The sequence below is a fragment of the Armigeres subalbatus genome, chromosome 1, assembly GCF_024139115.2.
Source record: "Armigeres subalbatus isolate Guangzhou_Male chromosome 1, GZ_Asu_2, whole genome shotgun sequence".
Lineage (NCBI taxonomy): Eukaryota > Metazoa > Arthropoda > Insecta > Diptera > Culicidae > Armigeres > Armigeres subalbatus.
Genome location: NC_085139.1, coordinates 271,674,810 through 271,697,533, shown reverse-complemented (window position 1 = coordinate 271,697,533; position 22,724 = coordinate 271,674,810). Strand labels below are relative to the sequence as shown.

The following is a 22,724-nucleotide window of genomic DNA, read 5'->3' as shown; positions in this document are numbered from 1 at the left end:
AGCACCATTTCGCTACCACCACCACTAATGAACCCACGTTGATTGCCAGCGACCATGTACTTCGTTTTGCTGGTATTGATCGTGAATCCAATCCTCGCTGTCTCCCCAATCCTCGCTGTCTCCCTCTTAAAAGGCATAAAGGCCTCTTCCACGGCACGGCTATCAATCCCGATTATATTGATATCGTCCGCAAATCCCAGGAGCATATGCGATCTTGTAATAATGATACTGCTTTTTGGCACACCTCGCTCCCTCGAGCGCTTTATTGAACAGTAGATTCGAGAGGTCATCACCCTGCTTTAATCCATCTAAGGTAAAAAAAAATTCCATCAGAAATTTCTACAAGGAAGATTTTGGAATGATATATTGACTGCATCTTTCCTTACATGCACTCAATATATCATTCAAAAATCTTACTTGTAGAAGTTTCTGAAAGATTTTTTTATTGAATCGAAAGAGTTTTGATAAATATCGGAAGGAATAAAAAATGATTTGAAATCATATCTGGTTAATTCCCCATGAATAATTTGTAATACTGGAGGAATTTTGAAGAAGCTGATTCCAGAAGTAATTCTGATCAAACGGAGGGTCCGCAAATCGCCCTGATCGATCCACCTGTACACCTCGCCTTATTGTGCGACGTCGGATCACAATCGAGAACCATTTTCACCGGATTACTGTCCGACATTCTGAAAACGTGCCCTGCACACCGGCAACCGTTTGTCGCAAAACGCGCCTGTTGGATAGGGCTCCAATCATATCTGACACGGTGACCTCCGGCGAGACTGAAGGTTTGGAGTCTGAATCTGAATCCCCAGCGAAATTGCCAAGGGAGTACCAAAAACAATGCCAAGGTCAAGAAGGCGCTTTCGGATAAAATATAAACATATACTACACGACCAGCTCGTCATTGATTATTAATTTTTGCTGCATAGTACAAGCGTTTATTTTCATGATGTTATGCACTATTTAGGATGTTACACTTTTCTTCCTTGCATTCCGGTCAAGAGACGGGTTGCAATTTATCAGCGCAACTCTATCAGACCAATAAAAAACTCATTTAAAACTATTCTGCAGGTGTTGTTATATGAGTAAAAGCAATTCGATTGCTGTGGTTTAACAGCTCTAAGGTAAATTATCATAGGGTTGTTTATTGCCATTTTTTAGGTGTGTGAATAAGTTTCGAGGGATTCCATTGTTTAAGGAGATCGTAAGTGATGTACACCTCTCTTTTGTTCCATTCCTTTTCTAAACATCTGTGATGGATATAAATCTTTTCGTCTCCACCCTGTTATAGCTATAATTTTCTCCATTTGTTGTGTGTATCAAAAATATATATAACAAAGGGTTCTAACTACTACACATTAATTCTTTACATTCAATCTGTTTCTAACAAACATTTGTCTCTTTCCCTGTTGATGCTACAAGATGACTGCTATTTCTTTTGTTACTTTTAAGGAGTACTAAGCAAAGGTTACAGATTTAACCAACACCGAACGAAGAGTTCTAGCAGGGTGTGTGTATGTGCGTATGAGTGTTTAATTTGAATGGGATCAACCCAACATAGTTCTGCATCTGATTTATTCTTCAGAGTGTATGAGTGCGATTGTTTGCTGCTCAATTGTTGGAGTTGTTGGTTTTCCGTGTGTTTGTGTGTATGTGCGTTTCGCTGTTTTGCATCTAACCTATAACTAGTATTTTTCTAGCTCAATGAAAAAATAAGAAAGGTTGCAAGAACAAAAGCAAATGTTTCCCATGCGACGCAGAAGAACAAGGAACCACTCTATTTTCGTTGTCTCTATCTATCTGAAGAAAACTTGTTGCTCTGATTTTATGTTTATATGGGCGGCTACTATCTCTAGTATTGATATATTTCTATTTAACAAAAAAAACATAAATTCCTTACTGACGACGGATCACAATCACAATCTTTTCGAGTCTCTCTCTTGGTTGGCGGTTTTATCGGACAAAACTTTCCTTAAGAGGCAGCTTTCGCTCGTATTTCTCCTAAAGTTACATTAAAAAACTATCTCTGCCAGATGGAATCTTCACTATGGTGCAACTTGCTCTGTTGGTGTTTTACTAATACGCGCTTATCCAATGTTACTCCTTAACTGCTTACGATGGTCCTAATCCTATACTTTTAGCTGCGAGAGCGAATAAATCCATAAACATAAATAGTCAAATAATATTAAAAACAAATAAATTAAAAATAAAACAATTTTACTGTTAGAAGCTTTCTGAAGCAGTTTTTCGATGAGTAATTTTCTCAAATTAACATTGTAACAACATGACGGATTAAAAACTAGGGGAGGGGCAGGAGGTATACCTTTTTGATGAAATCTGGTTTGTTTCTACTTTCAACTAATTGACTTTTATATTTTTCGAAAACGAACAGTGGGACGAGGAATTCAAAACTACGACGCAGCGAGTTTTCTAACTCAACTAATTGACACTACAGCTTTCGTATTTAATAACTGATGCTGGCGGTGGATAAAGTGGGAATAGTGGGGTTCGAGTCCCCTCCCCTGGTTTCAATCCTCATTTTTGAAACGTCGGTAAATCGATTGTACGTATGTAAAAACACATTTCCAATCAGGCTTTCGCATTACAACCATATCTTCAACATCCAACAGTGGCGCAATCCCGGCTTTTTCGCTGCAATTAAAGTTTTGTTTTGAAAAGGTAAAAAAGAAATGTTAGCAATAAACGTGACAATATATAAAACCTACTATGGACTATGGAAAATTAAATTTTAGTGTGTAATTCATTTTAAAATGTTCTATTTGTCCAAAATGGCGTAGAGAGAACTAAAAATGTTTTTCATTTTTTTTTTCAAGTGATTCCGGATATAAAGGGTATCTGTTTCATTATTAATAATATGCTCCTATATCAACAACATTCGCAAAACAGGAAATTTAGGCTCAATTTGTGTCGTGTTTTGTTGTTATCCGGCGTGCTTACTGCTGAAAAAAATCACAAAAATGAGAAATAAAACAATTTGCGCACCAATTCTTTGTTTTCGAATGGTATTGATTTGGGTACATGGTATGAATTTAAGGAGCAGCTCCCCTATTTGTCATTTTTCTGTTCCAATTTCAATTTTAACATGAGTTTTCGATCCGTATAGTATGGTATTGTACCAAAATGAAAAAGATATAATGTTCGATAATGTATTAGATGAAATTGATTGGTATTTGACACTATGGGTTTTCGAGTCTTCTATTAAAAGTTCGGTTTAGGAGTGAGCCTGTAACCTTTACGTATACTTAGTATACGAGAAAGGCAAAAAACCTAAGGCTATGTAGAATGGATGAAACAAGAATTGAAACAAACGATAGAATAGGGAATGAGTGCTAGTAATGGACCCCGTGCGTATAATGGACCCCCTGAACAAAATCCCAAATTAAACGCTGGAATCGACTATGTTCAGCAATCTTCCGTCGGGTGAAGCTGCTTCACGTAACAGGACAGCAGTTCCATACATTCGTTAAGGACAGGGAAGCAAAAATTCAGTTATATTAACTAATTTGTAAATGTAAATATGTTAAAGGGTCCATTACTAGCACACAAGGGGGGGTCCATTACAGGCACAAGGAACATGTGGGAATGAAACATGTTGATCAAATGGAGGGGACCAGAATATGTATATAAATAAACTCGACGATGCGTCTTATGGACCCGGGGTGGATAATAGGTAAGCTGTTTTAATGTTTGGCTTAAGCACAATTGTTTCATGTACGAAACACGATGCTGGTACCAGTTGCTTGTCATCTGGCGCAGCAAAACTACAATTTGTCAAGAGGCTCGCTCTAGCTGAGCGACTGAAGTAAATTTTAGTCGTAAAGGGGTCCATTACTACCCGAGCAGCACAAGTCAGACTAAAATGGTTGCAGCAACTTGATAGTGACCAAATCTAGTCGCATATCCGTTGCAGTAAACTATGTGGGACATGTGTGCTACTTGGGTAGCGCTCACTCCCTAATATGTAGAGCTAGGATTTTGTAAATTAGGATGAAACATGTAACGAACGCTTTCGCAACACTACCCTACAATGCAATGTACCATGCGCCCCCATATGCTAGCTCCTATCGTGCTGCCGTCGTGACTCAAAATTGCAAAATAGTTGCCATAAAACTATTCTATTACACTCAAATAAAAAAAAATGACGATTCTTTGTTGCCGGAAAACTAACGAAAAGTCTTTGAAAACAATCGGCTGCAATTTATTGTTAACACACTCAAGATAATCCAAATACTAAATTTTGCGATACTCCAAAAGGATGAGTTAAAAGTGCGATTTGTTTCTATTTGTTTTCTATTTTAAGTATGAGCAAGAGACTGGCCCTGGAAACAAAATGTTTTCGATTTATACGGGATACCCCCTTTCCTGGTTGTTGGCTTTGCGTGATGTGCACATGGGGTACGTGCTGTTAGTAAATGAGATGTGAACAGTCACTGCATTCAAATATGCATCGCCATCTATAACGCAGCAGGCAATGCAATTGCCTGAGGTGCAGGTAACTTAAGGTCACTCCTGACGGAATCCAAGTTTAAAAGTGCTCGCGTTTTCGGGGGCACACCACTCGATACGGAAGCAACGCACAACTGTCATTTTTATTATTTCACGCATGCTGCGACGCAGCAAAGCTAAATCAACAAAAATGACAGTTGTGCGCCGCCTCTTAATCGAGTGGTGTGCCCCCAAAAACGCGAGCACTTTGGAACTTGGATTCCGTCAGGAGTGACCTTAAGGCTCCGTCAGACTTTGCAAGCAAATCGCTCGTGTGAGCGAATGATTTCTGAGAGTACTCGCAGTTGCAGTCACACGTAGCAGCGTTTCACTCTAAGCAAATATTAGATTTACTCTCATGCAAATATAAACAAAAAATCTAATTCCATTCCTATTTTTGCAGTGCAACACTACCACCTGAAAACTCTTTCACTTTTGCGAGCGAAACATTTTTTCTGCCGCTTGTATTTTTGTGTGGTTTGAAGTTACATCGATAAACACTATTTTCCTAGAAACTAGATCTTATTGAAAATTGAATGCGGGCGGTTGCGCTAAGATCCGTTGAAAAACATCCGAGATATGGTCATTTTAGTAAACCTGTTTGCGGATACTATGGTCAATTATGTATATCCTTCCAATCACGTATATATTATCCGGTACCATATCAATATTGGTATTAAATTTCAAGATTTTTCATGGAGATGCTTCAGCATATTCAGCATATTCAGGACGATCAGTTGCCCTGAGCACTCTGTAGTAGGTTCCAGGTGCCCCGGGGGAAGTGGCCAATTCGAAAAACGTTCAGAACCCTATCAATATGGGTATCAAACTTCAAGATTTTTCATGGAGGTGCTTCAGGAAGCATATTCAGGACGATCAGTGGCCCTGACCACTCTGTAGTAGGTTCCAGGTGCCCCGGGGGCAGTGGCCAATTTGAAAAACGTTCAGAACCCTATCAATATGGGTATCAAACTTCACGATTTTCCATGGAGATGCTTCAGGAAGCATATTCAGGACGATCAGTTGACCTGACCGCTCTGTAGTAGGTTCCAGGTGCCCTGGGGGAAGTGGCCAATTTGAAAAATGTTCAGAACCCTATCAATATGGGTATCAAACTTCAAGATTTTTCATAGAGATGCTTCAGGAAGCATATTCAAGACGATCAGTGGCCCTGAACACTCTGTAGCAGGTTCCAGGTGCCCCGGGGGAAGTGGCCAATTTGAAAAACGTTCAGAACCCTAACAATATGGGTATCAAACTTCAAGATTTTTCATGGAGATGCTTCAGGAAGCATATTCAGGACGATCAGTTGCCCTGTCCACTCTGTAGTAGGTTCCAAGTGTCCCAGGGAAAGTGGCCAATTTGAAAAACGTTCAGAACCCTATGAATATGGGTATCAAACTTCATGATTTTTCATGAAGATGCTTCAGGAAGCATATTCAGGACGATCAGTTACCCTGACCACTCTGTAGTAGGTTCCAAGTGTCCCGGGGGAAGTGGCCAATTTGAAAAACGTTCAGAACCATATCAATATGGGTATCAAACTTCAAGATTTTTCGAGGTGATACTTCTAAATGCATTTTAGAACCAGCAGCTGTCATGACCACTCTGTAGTAGGTTTCAGGTGTCTTGGGGAAGTGACCAATTTGCAAAATGTTCGAAACCATATCATCATGAGTATCAAAGTTCAAGGTTTTTCATGGAGGTGCTTTTGGACTCTCCTGTCGAATAGAGTTCGCCGCCGCACGAAGTTGACCATCTACAAAACGCTCATTAAACTGGTCGGCCTCTATGGCCACGAAAGTTGGACGTTGCTGGCGAAGGACCAACGCACCCTTGGTTTCCGAATGGAAGGTGTTGCGGACCATCTATGGTGGGGTGCAGATGGAAGCCAATGGAGGTGGTGGTGGAGGCCAATGAACCACGGGTTGTAACTGTTAGGAGAACTACCCACACGGTCTGTTTTTCATTTGATGGTTAGGTGCTGCCGATGATGGAATCGGTCTTTCCTGTAGGGAATATAATCTTTCAGGATTATAACGCTCCGATGCAGCGAAGATCATCAATACGTATCACTCGCATATCCGAAAAAAAAAAACAAACCAAAGCCGCTGTGACTTTCGCTACATAAAGCCGGCTCCATTCTACTCGATCCATGGCCTCGACGTCTGCGAAAGATCCGCAGGCCGTGTTCCACTTGGTCGATCCACCGTGACCGCTGCACGCCTCTTCTGCTTGTACCGGTCGGATTATTATCGAAGCATCATCTCAATCGGGTTGTCGTCTGACATTCTGGCTTTTGCCCGGCCCACCGTAACCGCCAAAACATTACCGTGTGGGTAGTTCTCCTAACAGTTACAACTCGTGGTTCATTTGCCTCCACCACCACCTCCATTGTCTTCCATCTGCACCCCACCATAAATGGTCCGCAACACCTTCCATTCGAAACTCAAGGGCGCGTTGGTCCTTCGCAGCAACGTCCAACTTTCGTGGCCAGAGAGGAAGACCAGTCTAATAAGCGTTTTGTAGATGGTCAACTTCGTGCTGCGGTGAACTCTATTCGACAGGAGAGTGCAAAAAGCATCTCCATGAAAACCTTGAACTTTTATATTCATTTTGATATGGTTTCGAACATTTTGCAAATTCGCCATTTCCCCAAGACACCTAGAACCTACAACAGAGTGGTCATGACAGCTGCTGTTTTTCAAATTGGCCTCTCCCCCGGGGCACCTGGAACCTACTACAGAGCGGTCAGGGCAACTGATCGTCCTGAATATGCTTCCTGAAGCATCTCCATGAAACATCTTGAAGTTTGATACCCATATTGATAGGGTTCTGAACGTTTTTCGAATTGGCCACTTCCCCCGGGGCACCTGGAATCTACTACAAAGTGCTCAGGGCAACTGATTATCCTGAATATGCTTCCTGAAGCATCTCCATGAAAAATCTTGAAGTTTGATACCAATATTGATATGGTACCGGATAATATATACGTGATTGGAAGGATATACATAATTGACCATAGTATCCGGAAACAAGTTTACTAAAATGGCCATATCTTGGATGTTTTTCGACGGATCTTAGCGCAACCGCCCGCATTCAATTTTCAATAAGATCTAGTTTCTGGGAAAATAGTGTTTATCGATGTAACTTCAAACCACACAAAAATACGAGCGGCAGAAAATGTGTTTTTGACATGGCCTCCGAAAATCCGGAACATCTCCGGTGTCCGGTGGCCAATATTCGTGACCGTACATGTTCCCAAATCTTGACTAAATTTGCCGTCGAATGCTTCCGGTTTTGTCCAATTTCATCAATTTTTCGAAAAGTTATAAGGATTTGAATTTGGGCCAAATTTTGCCTAACCCCTGTAGGTACCCAAGATGGGGGAAGGGTCATTTGGCCGAAACCCATTCAGCCGAAAGCCATTTGGCCGAATGCCACTAGTAAGTAGTGGCGCGAAGCGCAATAGTAAGTAGTGAGACGTCTCCCTTTCTACCAAACGACCCTTTCTGCCAAATGACCCTTTCTGCCAAATGACCCTTTCGGCCAAACGACCCTTTCGGTCAAATGAACCTTTCGGCCAAATGACCTTTTCAGCCAAGTGACCCTTTCGGCCCAACGATACTTTCGGCCAAACGACTCATTCGGCCAAATTACTTTCGGCCTAATGGTCTGTTCGGCAAAATGGTATATTCGGCCAAACAACTTTCGGCCTAGTGGCATTCGGCCAAATGGGTTTCGGTCAAATGACTCTTCCCCAGGATCCCTACTCCCGACCACACCATTCATCACCATAACTAGGAAACGGAAGGAATTGTTGATATGGTACTTATTTTACGAGATGCCATTGCCACGTTCATAAGCACCTTTGCGTTTGGCATTGAGGAAGGCATTCGTTGGGTCAAGATTTGTCTGATGCTGGCAATGTGAGCAAGGTAAATCTTACTTCTTACTCCAAGGTAAAACTTACACACCACGTAAAGGTGTCTACCATGCGTTACGGGTCGATATTCAGAGAATATTTTTTACATCCAAAGACAAGATCCTGGCGGATGCCGCGTCTCTGTGCGATACGAATGGGTCCTACGGGAACCGATCCGTTTAGTTACGTTTCAGTGATGGCAAAGAAATGATACTGGCTGCGATCGAGCCTCAACCCAATCACTTAATCGAAGATTTGAGAACTTAAGTCACTGCTAGATGTGCTGTCCTTGGGTGGCGACTAGAGTGGGGCGTCATGGTCATTTTTTCAAATCAATGGTTTTTCGAAGCCATTCTGGGTCCTGAACAACTGTGCAGAATTTGGGATTGATTGGTTGCTTCTTCGCTTTCCGCATCGCGTTTGAAGTTTATATGGAAATTAGTATGGGAGAAGGTATATTTTTGCATTTCTACTACTAGAGGTTTCAGTTTATCGTAAACCAAGAGGCACATTGCGTTAAAATATAACCCAAAGGATGCCGAAAAACTTTGCTGAAGAAGGCACGTTGCTGGAACGTCCACGAAAAAAGTTATAACGCTTCGAAGATTGAGTGTTCAAACCATATGCAAAAAATCGTCTATTCTGCCAGCACTGCTGAACTACGTAGACCAATAATTTAACTGAGTGTTATTTCAAAATAATTGTTCTTACAGGGCTTTAGAGCAAATGGGAGCTATCCGGAATCATTTCACAAAGAAAAAAACCGACAAGAAGGAAGATGGGTTTTGCCGTTCGATAACCATAGGTCGTCCGGTAGAGCTGGCAGAAACATTGATTTTTTGCATATGGTTTGAACAATAAATTTTCGAAACGTAATAACATTTTTTGTAGACCTTCCAGCTATGTACCTTCTTCGGCAAAGTCTTTCGGCATCTTTCGGACTATATGCTTACGTATTGAGTCACGTGATTGATGATAAATTGAAGCCGCTAATAACAAAAATGTAAAAAAGTACGTTTTCCCATACTAATCTCCATGTAAATTTAAAACGCGATGCGGCATGCGAGGTCCCAACCAATCGAGCCCATATTTTGCACAGATGATTGGGGTCCCAAAACGATTCAGAAAAACCTTGATCTCACTTTATCGGACGAAATTTGCGATTTTCCTTACAACTGCGCCCCACTCTAGTGGCGACTCATTTTCAAAATAAAAATTCCCTGATTTTTTCAGGTTTTTTCCAGGATTTTCGTAAAATTTCCAGGACCTGTCTGACTTTTATATACCTGGAAGTTACAGAACCGATCCGGTACGAGACCCCTCCAACATCTGAAAAAGGGAAATCCCATACAAATGAAACACATTTCTACTTAACACGAAAATAATTCGTGCAAATGGAATGAGATTTGATTTATGGAGATTCTTGTAGACAAGAAATGCCTACTATAAAAGCTTGAGACCCCCCTAACCGTCTTCTGAATAAATTGAATGTAAAACAAGTTTCAGAGTATTAATCAATATTGGGCAAGACCAAGTATAATTAAGTTTGAAAAGTACATAGAAAATTGATAATTATTGAAGTGATTATCATTATAACAGAAGTGCCGGTTAATCAGTTAAGTGAATAATCAGTAAGAACGTTGTTCTCTCTAAAGATGACTGATACAATAATTTTGAAACTATGAATATTTGATAACATTGAATGCTTGAATTTATTCCTGGCTTTCTTTAGTCCGTTCCAAGCATTATGAACCTTTAATTGTATTTAATTGTTTAGTAATGTACTGGGAAATACTATAGAAATTTTTGAAATATTTTCTAGAAACATCTTTGGATATTGTCTTCAAAATTCCAGGAATTCTTAGGAAATTTCATCCAGGAGTTCCTTCAGAAACTTCTCTTAGAATTTCTTGAAAAAATCATCAAGGAATTATTTTAGAAATTCATCCAGGAGTTCTAATAGGGAATCCTGCAGACAGTTTTTGAAAATACCTTGTAGGGAATTCTTTAAAAAAAATCATTCAAAAATCTTTCAAGCGTTCTAGCAGGAATTCATTCTAATACTCCTCCGGAAATTCCTTCGAAAATTTTCAGGTAATTCCTTAAAGAGTTCTTCTCGCAATTTTTCATGAAATTATTTTAGAAATTACTTCAAAAAGCACAAAGGAAAATTCCTTCAGAATTTCCTTCAGGAATTATTTCTGCAATTATTTTAGATATTGTTTAAAAATATCCGTCGAAGAATTGTTTCGGGAATTCTGCCGAAAATTCATCCAGGTATTCCACTGAAAACCCGTACATCAATTCTTTTCCTTCCAAAGCTCCTTTAGACCTTTCTTTGGAAATTCTTTTGGAAAGTCTTTCGGAAATTCCTTCAGAAAATCCATTCTATGAGGAATTCATTCGAAAATTCCTTTAGGAATTCCTTAGTAATATTTGCAAAAAAATAATCTTCCGGAATGCCTCTTCGACAATAACTTCAGGAGAAATTTTCAAAGGAAATTGTGACTTAATTTTTAAAAAGCTTTTAAAGTAATTTTGGAATTAATTGTCAGAGAAATTCATGAAGATATTTTTAAAGGATTTTTTAAAGAAATATCCTAAGGATGTTTCCATTGAATTATTGAAGTAATATCTGATAAAATTCCTGAAGGAAAATAAAAAAAATCCGTACGAAAATTCTAAAGGAATACCTGTATGAGACAATTCGAATGAATTTCTGAAAGAATTTATAAAGAAATCGTTGGAGAAACTTTCAAAATTATTTCTAGCTGAATTTTCTAGAGGAATTTTTGGCGGTTTTCAAAAAGAAAAAAAGGAAGATATTTTGAAAGGAGAGCTTGAGGTGATTGTTGAAAAAATTCCTAAAGAAATTTCCAGAATTCTTTCTATCAGAATTTCCAACGAAATTGCTAAATACCTCCAGAAATTGCTTCGACAATTTTTGGACAAACATCTTTGAAAATTCATCTAGAAATTTATAAAAAAAATCAAAATTAATATCAGAATTCAAAATTCACAGAAATATTGACATACACATTCAAATTTAATAAAAAATATTCAATTTGGTGGGTCATGTGCCCCATCGTGCACCAGTTTAACTCCGCCAGTGTTCAAGCCCACAAGAAACAAAATCTATCATTCTTAAGTTCCTTCTCTATTGCTGATTTCCCTGATTGAACCAAGAATTCCCTGATAATTCCCTGATTGTTTTCAGGTTGATAATAATTCCTTGATAATTCGAGGTTTTCCAGGTTTTTCCTGGTAGTCGACACCCTGGGTCTTCCTAGATCAATAAGGTAGTTCAGTTTGATTGGGGAGAACTGAAGAATCCGTCTGCAAATGCGTCAAATAAAAATAGACATTTTTTTCAGATACGGAGAGCTATAGGTAAGCCGTAGAAAGTAGTTCGTGTCCTCAAATCGGACGTTTCCAAGTGCTTGCAATCTTGGCTCAGGGTTCGATCACTTCCAACTTCTTTTCCAACCCCTCCACCAGTTTGATGTGGGTTGCACGTTTGCCTTCGATTCTGTCCTTATTCTTGAAATACTTTTGCAGACAGTAAATCTGTTTTTTGCCTCATACAACAAAGTTGTACCGAAAGGCTATCCCACAGTATCATATCTGAGCAAATGTCTGTAAGTCCGAGTGTATATGTGCACAAAAGCTTAGAAAAACATTAAATAACATTTCATATAGTAATCCTTAGCCGATTTTCTGGCTACAAGTGGCCTAGTTGATCACTATTGAATTTGATAACGATCGACTGTTGCGTTTAAAAGTTATCATGAAGATGGTACATCGAAATATATTAGTTAGTTAGGTTGTAAGTTAGTTTCTTTTTTATTGGCGGAACGCAGCTCAAGCAGTTTTAGCATCCGCTTGTTAGGCGGTTCCAGATCGAAGGTAGGAGATGAGACACTGGTATCAAATTTCGAATAGACGAGAAATAATAATTCTGTTCATTGAAGGCTTTTAATTCGCTTCTGATTTCCTTTCTGACGCTCATGGTTAATGGTCAGTTTCAACTAACATAGGCTCTGTCTCAACCATATATAAAAAAATCAATCCGCTGTCCGTTTCATCACTGTTCATGATGCTTCACTCAATAAAATTTAAAAAAAATAGATCTTTACAAAAGCAAAGTAAACTTTCGTGACCCATACATATGAAAAAAAAAACAAAGTTGCGTTGATCGCATTTATGAAAACCTGACAGGCATGTGGTGGATGAAAGCTTTGATAACACGTGCTTTTATGTTGCAGATAAATTGTGCTTAAAAATATATCAAAAGTAGTCATTTTATTATAAGGAACAATTTATTCAAGCAAGATACACACATGCTTTGACCCGGGCTGACACGAAATGTATCTGGTCACTTTACATTTAAAACATATAAAAAAATTGTTATCCATTTCCCATTTTAGCTTCTCTGTCACGAAACAGACGTAATGAACGAACTGACCGATGCGTGCTGCCCATTCGTTCCGTCATCCAACTACCATTATCAATTGGATAATGGATTCATAAGCAAACTGCCAAAATTATTCAATCCAACGTTTATTGAATTTTGATGTAGGAAACATATAGCAAAAGTATATTGAAACAACCTTACCAAATTAATCAATTTCCAAATTTCCACATTTTTGCACCGATTGACGCATGTTTCTTTGCATAAATCACACAACCGCACTGTTTTCTCGACAGAACACGTCGGTATATATCCGGTAGTTTGCGATTTTTGCGTTATGAAATTTGTGAATGGGCCCTTCCTTAGAGGTTAAAAACGCCTTCGATTCGCATGTTTTGGAGGCGCATGGTACATCGTAGGTTAGAGTTTTTTATGCGTTTGGACTCACATTAGATATTTCACTCAATAAATTGTGGGATTTCTCAAAGATTTTAGCAAGCAATTGCGAAGGAATTCTCACTGAAACTCTTAGGTGTATAGTTGCACCACGTTGCACAGTATCTCTAAAAGAAATTCGCATGGGTTTCGTAAGATAAGCTAAAATATATTAAATGTATTTGAAAGGGGATCGAACGGATGACAGCCATAGCTTTTTTTTAATTTTGCGTTTGATTCTGAGAGTTCTAAGTTAATTTCAAAAAGGTTGATTGTCGAAATAGTTATTACGGATTCCAAAGAGATTCCGAAAATATTCTGTCGCTTGTCGCTTCTGATGTGAAGTAAAAAATTGAAAAATGCTGATTAATGAAATCAAATCCATAATGATTTTGAAGGTTTGTAAAAATAAATTTTTAGGAATCCTTCAAAAGAAATTGAGAAAAGATTCCAAAGGAAACACATCGACACTGTTGTTTCGTAAGGGCCAATGTCGCAAACGTAAACAATGCCTTTGCAAATTCCTCAACAACTAGGACCGCTCCCAGCTAACAACCACTTGGAACTGGTGGCGGTCCGCGCCTTCTATCGAACGTAAGTGGAAAATACCACCAGAAGGCTCTAATCTTCCTGAAATCAGCAGAAGTCAATGTTTACGCTTGCGACTTTCGCCCTTTTGAAACAACAATGTCGACATATGCTTTTGAAAGGGGTTCAAAAAGGGAGTTCGCGAATCGCGCTGATTAATATTTTGTCACCCGTGGCTTTTAAGCCTACCCATCCAACATTAGAAAACGGTAAAGCGCTTATTCAACCAAAAACAGTCTTCTTCAATTAAAAAATTAGCTTATTTAGCTTAAATTGTTTGTTGCAATGCTATAAAAAATGTCGACACGCTATTAACGTTCTGTTTGTTCCGGGTTTAAAATGAATTACACACCAAATTTAATGGATAAATGTACAAATGAATCGTAATAATACTTACTCAGCCACTCGGAAGGCGAGTGTGAAATTATGACGTCGTTGTTGCGGTGTTAATTTGGTAAAATCAAAAGCGTCTGGAAGGAAATGGTGAATCAGCGCACAAAATGCCATTCCATCTGACCAGCTGGTGGAGAAGTTGTCTATCTTAACGTTCTGTGGTTGTGGTATAGTTGGATGCGACGCGAGGGTGAAACAAATAAACGAAAACGGAAGTTAAATATCGTAGTTGTAGTTGTTTGATAAAATTAAGAAATGTTTGACCTGAAAATAAAAATCCACAACCAATTTTGTTCAGTGTATATCAAACAATTAGAAAGATAGCAAAGAAGCATAGATTTTGGTTAGTGCTTAAGCGATAAACATAGAAACCACATCCATATAGTAAAAGCCAACACATAAATTACAAGGTTAGATCAGATTGCAAACAGTGAGTGGGTTGGAAGGGTGGGGCAGACGGAAAACAGAAACAAATTTTTGGGAAGTTATTTAATTTCCTTTGAGTGAAGAATGATTGACAGCTCTAGGAAATGAGGAAATTGAACTGTCCCTGAAAGTCAGACATTTTACATGGTTTATTCTTATGTGATAACGCTAAGGTTAGGTAAGAAAATACTTAAACATATTTGAGTAGCGAAATGTAGTCCTGAATTCATCCGCTTACGTTTTGTTTGTACAGAAAGGGCAAGATAGAAGCGCAGCTGTCAACATCAAGTGACATTTTACATTTCCGTGGATATGTGCGTAAAAACCGTGACGGTGACGGATTGAGCAGAAAATGTAAACAAAGCAGAACAACAGGGGTAGGAGTAGAACAACATCAATTTTTGTGTCACACATAATTGGCGCCTAATTGACAACTCGGGTGTTGTTTGGTGTGTTTATTGGTGTATTGGCAACGGTTGCTTTTTAAGGGAGAGATTGCGGTATATTAGGTACCTCGTATCCCCTTGTCTTCATCTGGCACCACTGCAACAGTTGGTCCTTGACAGTGGCTGCACGGCGGTTCAGTGACGGATCAGTGAATTGAAACATAGGCCCAGCGGTGGCACCCGGTGTCGATGGGGTTGACGGTGTTCGGGGGGAACTGTGGTTGATCGACGGGGTTGATTTATTTTACAGTTTTTTTTATTGGATGGTGGAAGTTCGTTTTATATTCACGGGGGAACAGATGTTTCAACACACAGTAGCATATAGGGAAAAAGAAAAAGAGAAAGAAGAAAGGGACAAAAGAGAGTCACAATGAATTTGAGCTTACGATCTGAGGCTGAACAGGGGAGAAGGGGCTTTACGCGCATCCATTGCCGTTCGTTCGTTCGAGGAAGATGGCAACACTGGTTGAAGTATATGACGTGTGTTTGTTGATTTAGTAGGATTGTCGGTTCTTCTGATGGAACTCTTTACTTGTTAAAGCTTTCAGTTGTCATATTAGAGTGACTATGGTTTATTGTTAGTTACTATTGCTGTCTACCGAGTTGATAAATGTCCATGTCGGATGATTTATTCTAACACGTTTATGTCGACTGATACTTTCAAAAAATTAGTAATGATATGTATCTGATATTACAATAAGCAATTATGATAATGTTTGAACTACTGGAAGAAGCATGATTCGTTTATGGTATGTATAAACAATCTTTTACTCGAAGTAATACTTACTTTGGGGGTGATTGTGATGTGATGGAATTTTGTTTATCAAGTTGTCGGAATTTTGCCATCGCGGACATGGTTTCGCTGGGCCAACCGTTTTGGTTGTCACTGAAATAATGTGAAGTTCGATGTTAGCTTTATAGATTTGCTGAAAGTGACATATGAATAGGGAAGAAAACTCACCTGTCGTTCGGGTGGTTACCATGCCGCCATCTTGGGACTGAACCTTGGAGGATGACGTAGTGGTTGTTTCTGAAAGTACATGAACAAGTATTGTTAGATTCTAGCTGATTAAGCAAGCTTCAGCGGGAAGTCTATCAGGAATACAGCAGACTTTCGCTAATTGCAATATTTTTGAGCTCCGTTGTAGAATAGTACGTAGCAAAGCATAACGATTTTGAATCAAATCAGATCATTGCATTAATTCGAAATTAAAACTCCTTGTTTCTTTCGCAGGCTACTCTTTCACTGAAGAGCAGTTTGACAGTTTAACCAACAACTGAAATTTTGACGCAGAAATCTTTTGTTTTTATTATTATTTTTTAGAGTAAAATTTCAGAGAGTTTTTAAACTCTGGTATTTTGAAAAAATCTAATAGTTTTTTTTTTCGTTATTTTTATTAAAAATATCACTATTTTCGAGGATAAAAAATCTCCGAAAACTCAGCATGCAAAATTTCTGTTAAATAAAGATAATACGTAATTGAGAACTAGGAAATAAAAATTCTGTTGTCATAATCTGTCCTTCCGTAGGATATGCCCAATGATGGACATACGTGGATGAGATCACAGTTTGAAACATATTACGAAATTGAAAAATTTAGTCAGTATTTACAGCGACAAGAAGTTCAACATAACCTTGACGTATATTCTACGGATGACTTCAACATAATCACATTTTTTTGGGTTTAAACTGTTTTCAAACCACAATAAAACCATTGACCTGAAATCTAACCTAAAATATTGGTTTTACAGTTTACCCAGGTAACCATAAGCATTCAAATATGCCGTATGTGCGACTATAAGGCTACCACAGAGCTAACGAACTTCATACTGGCTCTATAATAGCCCTGTATAGCCGAAAAGGCGAAATAAAGTGCTAATGGTTACCTGGGTAATGCTTTGCAGTCGAAGGTCTTGCAGTTAGCGAACGCCTATTGTACTTAGGAAAAGGGTTAATTCGTACAACTAAGAGGAACACAAGCTTAACAACTACTAATGCTAACAAGTTTGCTTTCAAAACTACATATACTGTGAATAACAAATGGATAACAATGGTGAAATGAGCGAGCGGAATTTTGCTTCAATTAATAATGGCCAATTCGGAGTCTGCTGGTCGCGTTTCATGAGGATTCAATATCCACTGAATTAGTTTTTGATGAGAACTGCATGATACAGATAAAACCACACACACTCGCAAAAAACAGGGACATGTTTTCTACCTAAAAAAATGCCACACCGCATGGTAGAGCAGTAAGCGTCTATTCGCACGAACATAAACAATGCTGCCATCTTGACGCAGAAGCATGCACTAAAATTGGGCGCAGCGCAAATCCGACGACTACACGCATGCTGACAATTATGGGCGCTTGGGCAAGGCACACTGTGGCAGCGGAACACGTCAAACGAAACACTGAGAGGAAAACGTAGATGCATTTCAAACTCACAGAGCTCTCTACCGATGCGTACAGTAGGGTAGAGTATTTTGCCATTTATTTTGCACATCAATCACATAGTCGAGGGTTGAAAGTGCGCCATGGCGGGTCCATCTCTGCGACACCGCGCGCGCTTGGTAGTAAAGGATGCACATCAAGACAGGAAGACGCTTGCACGACCAGTTTGCTTTATTTTGCCGCAGTGTTGGTAAATAGTAGTAGTATAATCATCCGACTGTTGCTTTGACCAGTGGGGCTTTCTGGCGCTATCGAGCGCCTTGATACTTCTTCTATCCGAAAATTGTTCAACGCAATTCATTAACAGTGACAGCGTGTTCAAAAATAGAGGCACTTCTTCACCAAACATTCAAAAAGTTCATGTCCCCGTAACACCAAAATGTCCGGTTTTCTTTCCAAACACGAATTACACAAGTAAGCGTTTGACATTTACATCAAATCCAAGCGATCCACAGAGTTTGCCAATGAATAAAAAACAACAGCGGTAGTGATGAGAATGCAGTAAACGGCTTAACAAAACAACTGCATGCGTGACTTTTTTTTGTGGGTGTTGGCAATGTCTTCGATTTGTTGATGCTTGCCTTGAAATTTCACCAATTCCATCGTACAAACACACGCGCTAACGCTTGTCCGATTAACAATTATCAAGTAGGAACGCTACACAGCCTACGGTTTCCTAAGAGTTGCTCACGCAGTCTTCACACACAGCCTGCTTCGATTTCGATCGTCGTCCAAATACGCTAAGACAAATAAGCACATAAATCCCACAGTAAAACCTATATGGAATGTTGATTTCAACTCCGCTTGACTCCTCCCGAGAGTCGGCGAGAGTCTACTTCGGGGTTGGACCTCGTTGCTTCAATACGAGCGTAGCCTGATGCACGTTACACTGCAAACGACTGACTCATGAGCTCCTCAAATGCATCCTCCACATTGTTCTCGTCCAGCAGACTGAGATTGTTCATCGGTATGTGCGGCATTGTTCGACTACGGGCCAAACCACCACCTAGTGGAGGTTGATAGTACTGTGACGGCTGTTCTTGTACAATCATTGGCTGTGCCCGTTGAGTGTACATTGGCGATTGCTGCTGCTGGTAACCGCCAACCGTGTGCTGCGAAGTCATTATGTTGTACTGTGCCGGATTGTAGCTGTGCCCAAGAGCATATGACACGGGACGAACACTATTCTGCGACATACCAGACTTATCCCGCAGGATGTTATGCGACGAAGAAGTCTTGGACAATGCATTAAACGTTGGTTTTTGACCGGCAAAGTAAGCTTCCATGGTACGCTGTTTGTCTGTGACGTTACGATTCGGTTGACCGAATCCTCCTTCGTAGTTTGGAGGAACAGCTAAGGTATGACTGGACTTGGCACGTGTCAGCGCATGAGGAGCTGTCGCTTGCTGGTTCAATCGCACCCAAGAGTCTGTTCGAGCCAGTGGAGTTGGTTGATAAGCAGGACGACTCTGAGGGACACCCTGCACATTGTTGTATATCACATGCGCAGGCACTCCGTACTTAGGAGGTTGCATTTGCGCAGTAACAGTAGCGGAGTTTGAGGCGTCACCTCTACCTTCGGGACGGCAAATTGTGGTGCTGATCGTTGTCCATATGGTGAAAACCCTTCGTATGAGCTGCCGGAGTCTTGCGAGAACCGCTTTTGGGCCGCTGCTGCAGCCGCTATTGCAAGCTTGTTCGGTGGTGTAGGGCTCTTTTGCTGGATCTTTTTCAACGAACTCTGAAGGTTCTGCGCAATCAACGAACCGCGATCATCTCCACCACCCCCACCATTTAAATGCGAAGTCTTATTGCTAGAATAGCTAGCTTGTTGGCTTACTGGCGCTCGCATAACTTTAGCCACTACTCGCATTTCCTGTGAGTCCAGAGATTCCAGGTCATCCACGTCATCGTCAATCGGAACGACTATATTCGAAGGCGACAATGACGACGAGTTCCGACGATCACTTACTCCTAGATAGCTCATCTGTTGTCCCGCTGGGCTGTACACTGAGTTGGTATTGGTCAACACTAGCGGTTGGTTTTCGGGATTGGTCAACGAATCGCTACGGTTCAGCGTAAACGTTGAAACCAACTCGGGTTGAGTGTAATCGGTGAAAGTGTACTGGAAATTATCCATCGCAGCTGGCTGCGAAGCCTTGTACACATCCGGTAGTGAAGGTCGTTTCTCCAGCACACGATCAGACGCTTGGAAGCTAAGCGGTTTCTCATTGTACTTCAGTGAACCCTGATAGGTGAGTGAACTCTGCGTCGGCAGGGATCCTTTATTCATCCCGAACTGGTTTGCCGTGAACTTTGTCGAAGCGATACTGGCAACGCGACCGTTAGCCTCGGTAGGTTTCTTACCAATCCATGGCGCCGGAGGGGTTGGAGATTCCGCGCGATCGGGGTTTTGAGCTTGATAGTTGAGCACGTTATGTGTCGGAGTTCGTTCGATCTTTGGAAGAGGGACATATGGAGTTTCGTGATAGCCAGCCGCCGCGAGCGACTTGACCAGCCCGAGTTGCACCTGTTTGGGTTCGGGTTTTACTTCTTCGGTTTCCTTGAAACCGGTTGCTACGAGCTGTTTCACGAGTCCACTGGTAACGTTAGCGGGAATGGGTTTGATGATCTCCGGTTCCTGATGGATGGGTTTGAAATCCAGATTGGCCGGGGGAAGTTTTTTGGGGATGGGCTTAAATGCAGAAGTTGGGGCATGGGTAAACTGGTTGGACAAGGAAGGCAGATGTTTGGGTTCAGGTTTGCTCACAACAACCGGCTTTGATAGCGGTTGCGGAGCTGTTTTGGACTTTACTGGTAGAATAGGAGGCTGTTGAACTGAGCTGTTCGTTGGCTTTGGTGGAAGCCTGGGCTGGGTGGGAGGTTTAGGTGCTACATGGTTCATGTGGACCGGCTTTGGAGGTTTCGCATATTTGGATGCATGGGACTCGTCGAAAGAGTTGCTCTCAGCTTTCTTCCAGAAATTCATCGCTGAATTCTTGGGAGCGTTACGCAGTGGCGCAGATTGCTTGCCCTGTCTACCGGCGGATTCGAAATTGTTCTTCAGGTGATCGAATTTGCTGGTCCAGTTGTTTGTTCCCACGTGCTCTTTAACCGGATTGGTCCACATTTGCTTGGTAGCTTGGTTTTGTTTCTGCAGGAAAGCCATGAATTTGAGATCGTTATCAGTTTTGGGTTTAAAGTCCGGCACTTCAACAGGAGCCGGCTTCGAACCCATGGATCCGGAAGTTTTCGTTTTGATATTGGAAGGGAATTCCTTCGTTTTGGTATGATGCTCTTCTTCAGATTCATCGTCAGAATCAGCACCATTAGAGAGGGGTTTCTTCGGGATGTCGATCGTGTTGGCTCGCTTCATACGGAGCTTTTTGCTCGTATATTTATTCATCGGTCTATCGCCAGGGGATAAAGGAATTTCGTGGGACTCTGGAGTGTGACTTCTTTGGATAGCAGTCTTACGAGCAACAGATGGATGGACGGATTTTACAGGGTTATCTTGTTTTACTTCTCGATTCACGATTTTTTGAACCGTATTAACGACGGTTGTTCCCTTGGCTGTGTTTTTCTGTAAAACAACTTGCTCAGCTGTTTTACGAGGTTCATCATCTTCCGAAGTAGATCCATCGTTAAAGGAGTATTTTTTGACCAATGCACGCTGAGCAGCTGTCTGTACGGGTTTTCTGAAGGGCTCATTCTTGGGTGCAGGTTTAACATCAATGGGTTTGTGTTGAACAGCCGCCGGTTCGTAACCATTGATCGCGGATTGATCAAAGCTTTGCGACTGACGGAAGAGTTTTTGTCTTGCCTTACGATCGCGGCCATTAACCAGGGGCATTGCGTCAGATTTCTGGTTCAATTCCTTGGGAACGAACTGACTGGGGCGCATCATGGCGAAGGTTGATGCTGCCGGCACAGGTGGATCAGACGGAAGAACTGTACCCAGTGAAGGCTGTTTATGTAAAGCATATGGAACAAGGGGTTTTTCAGGAGTTTTTGACTTTTCCGGAGTCGCCGAATGTGAGTGAGCGGACAAACTATCCATGCGACCTATTTCTTCGATGAACCGACGAGCATCTGCAAGTTCTTCACGACTCACTCCAACCGTATGACGATTATTGCGGTTTCGTCTTTTCGCAAATCGTGCACTGCCTCGTCGAGCCTGATTGTAGTCTACCTTGTCGTCACCATTGTCGTCAGCAAGTTCGTTCACGGGAGAAACCTGATCGGGGAGTTTGTCGGGTTGCATGAGACCGGTTTGAAGCCGACTGACAAGAGTAAGGAGAGCATTGCGTTTGTTCGATTCCAAGTTGATATTTTTCCCATCCCTTAGTGACAGTTGTAAACGTTGAAGTGCAGCCGTAACCTCATGCAAGATACTATCCCCGGAGTCAACCGGCAATCTACCGTTACTAACACTACTACCATCACCGTCGCCGTTCTTAGCGGCGTTTCCGACACCAATACCGCGATACATTTCGATGTTGTCATGCAAACCGGCTGCCAGGAGCCGGAGGTCTTCGCCGGACTCTGTGCCGGAGTCTTCGACCGGTGGAATCGGCAGCGTGACGGCCGCGGAGCCGCCGCCGGCAGTGCCGATCTGGCTCCCAGCACCGCTTTTGTTGTGCAACAGAATGCCCTGCAGTAGGGGCAACAAGAGCGACTCACCGTGGATGCCGCTTGCGCTGGAGTCGTTGCTCTTTTGCTGCTGGAGTTGTTGCCGCTCGCGTTGAAGGTCGGCCGTTACGCTGGCCACGATGTCGGCACAGGCTGGAATAGAATCGAATCGATTGGTCGGGGGAACAAGAGTTATTAGGGGAGCAGTTGGGCGCTTCTTGGGCGTTGCTGGTGTTGTAGTGGCTGTTGCCTGGTGACCGTTACCTTGCTTCTTCTTGTTTGAACTGGGCGGTCTTACTGAGAGGCGGGGCTTACTATAGCGGGAATGTGAACGTAGGCGTGTCGGTTTGTTCTGAGGGCTGGTGGAGTGGTGGTGATGGTGTTGGCGGGAGTTTGTATGTCGCATTTGGAAATTGTGAAAGATAGTGGATGAAGTTCAAAAGGTGTTGTCGGAAGAGAAACTGTAGTAGCTGTATTTGTTGATGAAAGATTCTGTCCAAGGTGAT

General features: G+C 41.3%; 2 protein-coding genes across 2 annotated transcripts in view; both read right to left on the bottom strand.

Moving 5' to 3' along the window:
* Positions 1–910: 910 nt before the first annotated feature.
* LOC134207601 (smoothelin-like protein 1) lies at positions 911–22,335 on the bottom strand. Its single transcript, XM_062683309.1, has 6 exons — positions 22,270–22,335; positions 16,098–16,166; positions 15,924–16,022; positions 15,204–15,351; positions 14,269–14,420; positions 911–2,658 (listed from the first exon to the last, which is right to left on the bottom strand). Exons 3-6 carry the CDS (start codon positions 15,989–15,991, stop codon positions 2,535–2,537), a joined length of 492 nt encoding a protein of 163 aa, XP_062539293.1. The 5' UTR covers positions 15,992–16,022; positions 16,098–16,166; positions 22,270–22,335; the 3' UTR covers positions 911–2,534.
* LOC134207600 (nucleolar protein dao-5-like) overlaps positions 18,953–22,724 on the bottom strand; it is a 33,635-nt gene continuing 29,863 nt past the window's right edge. Inside the window, exon 4 of the mRNA XM_062683308.1 lies at positions 18,953–22,371. Within this exon, the coding sequence (XP_062539292.1) occupies positions 19,085–22,371 (3,287 nt within the window). The 3' untranslated portion in view covers positions 18,953–19,084. The remainder of the gene's footprint in view (positions 22,372–22,724) is intronic.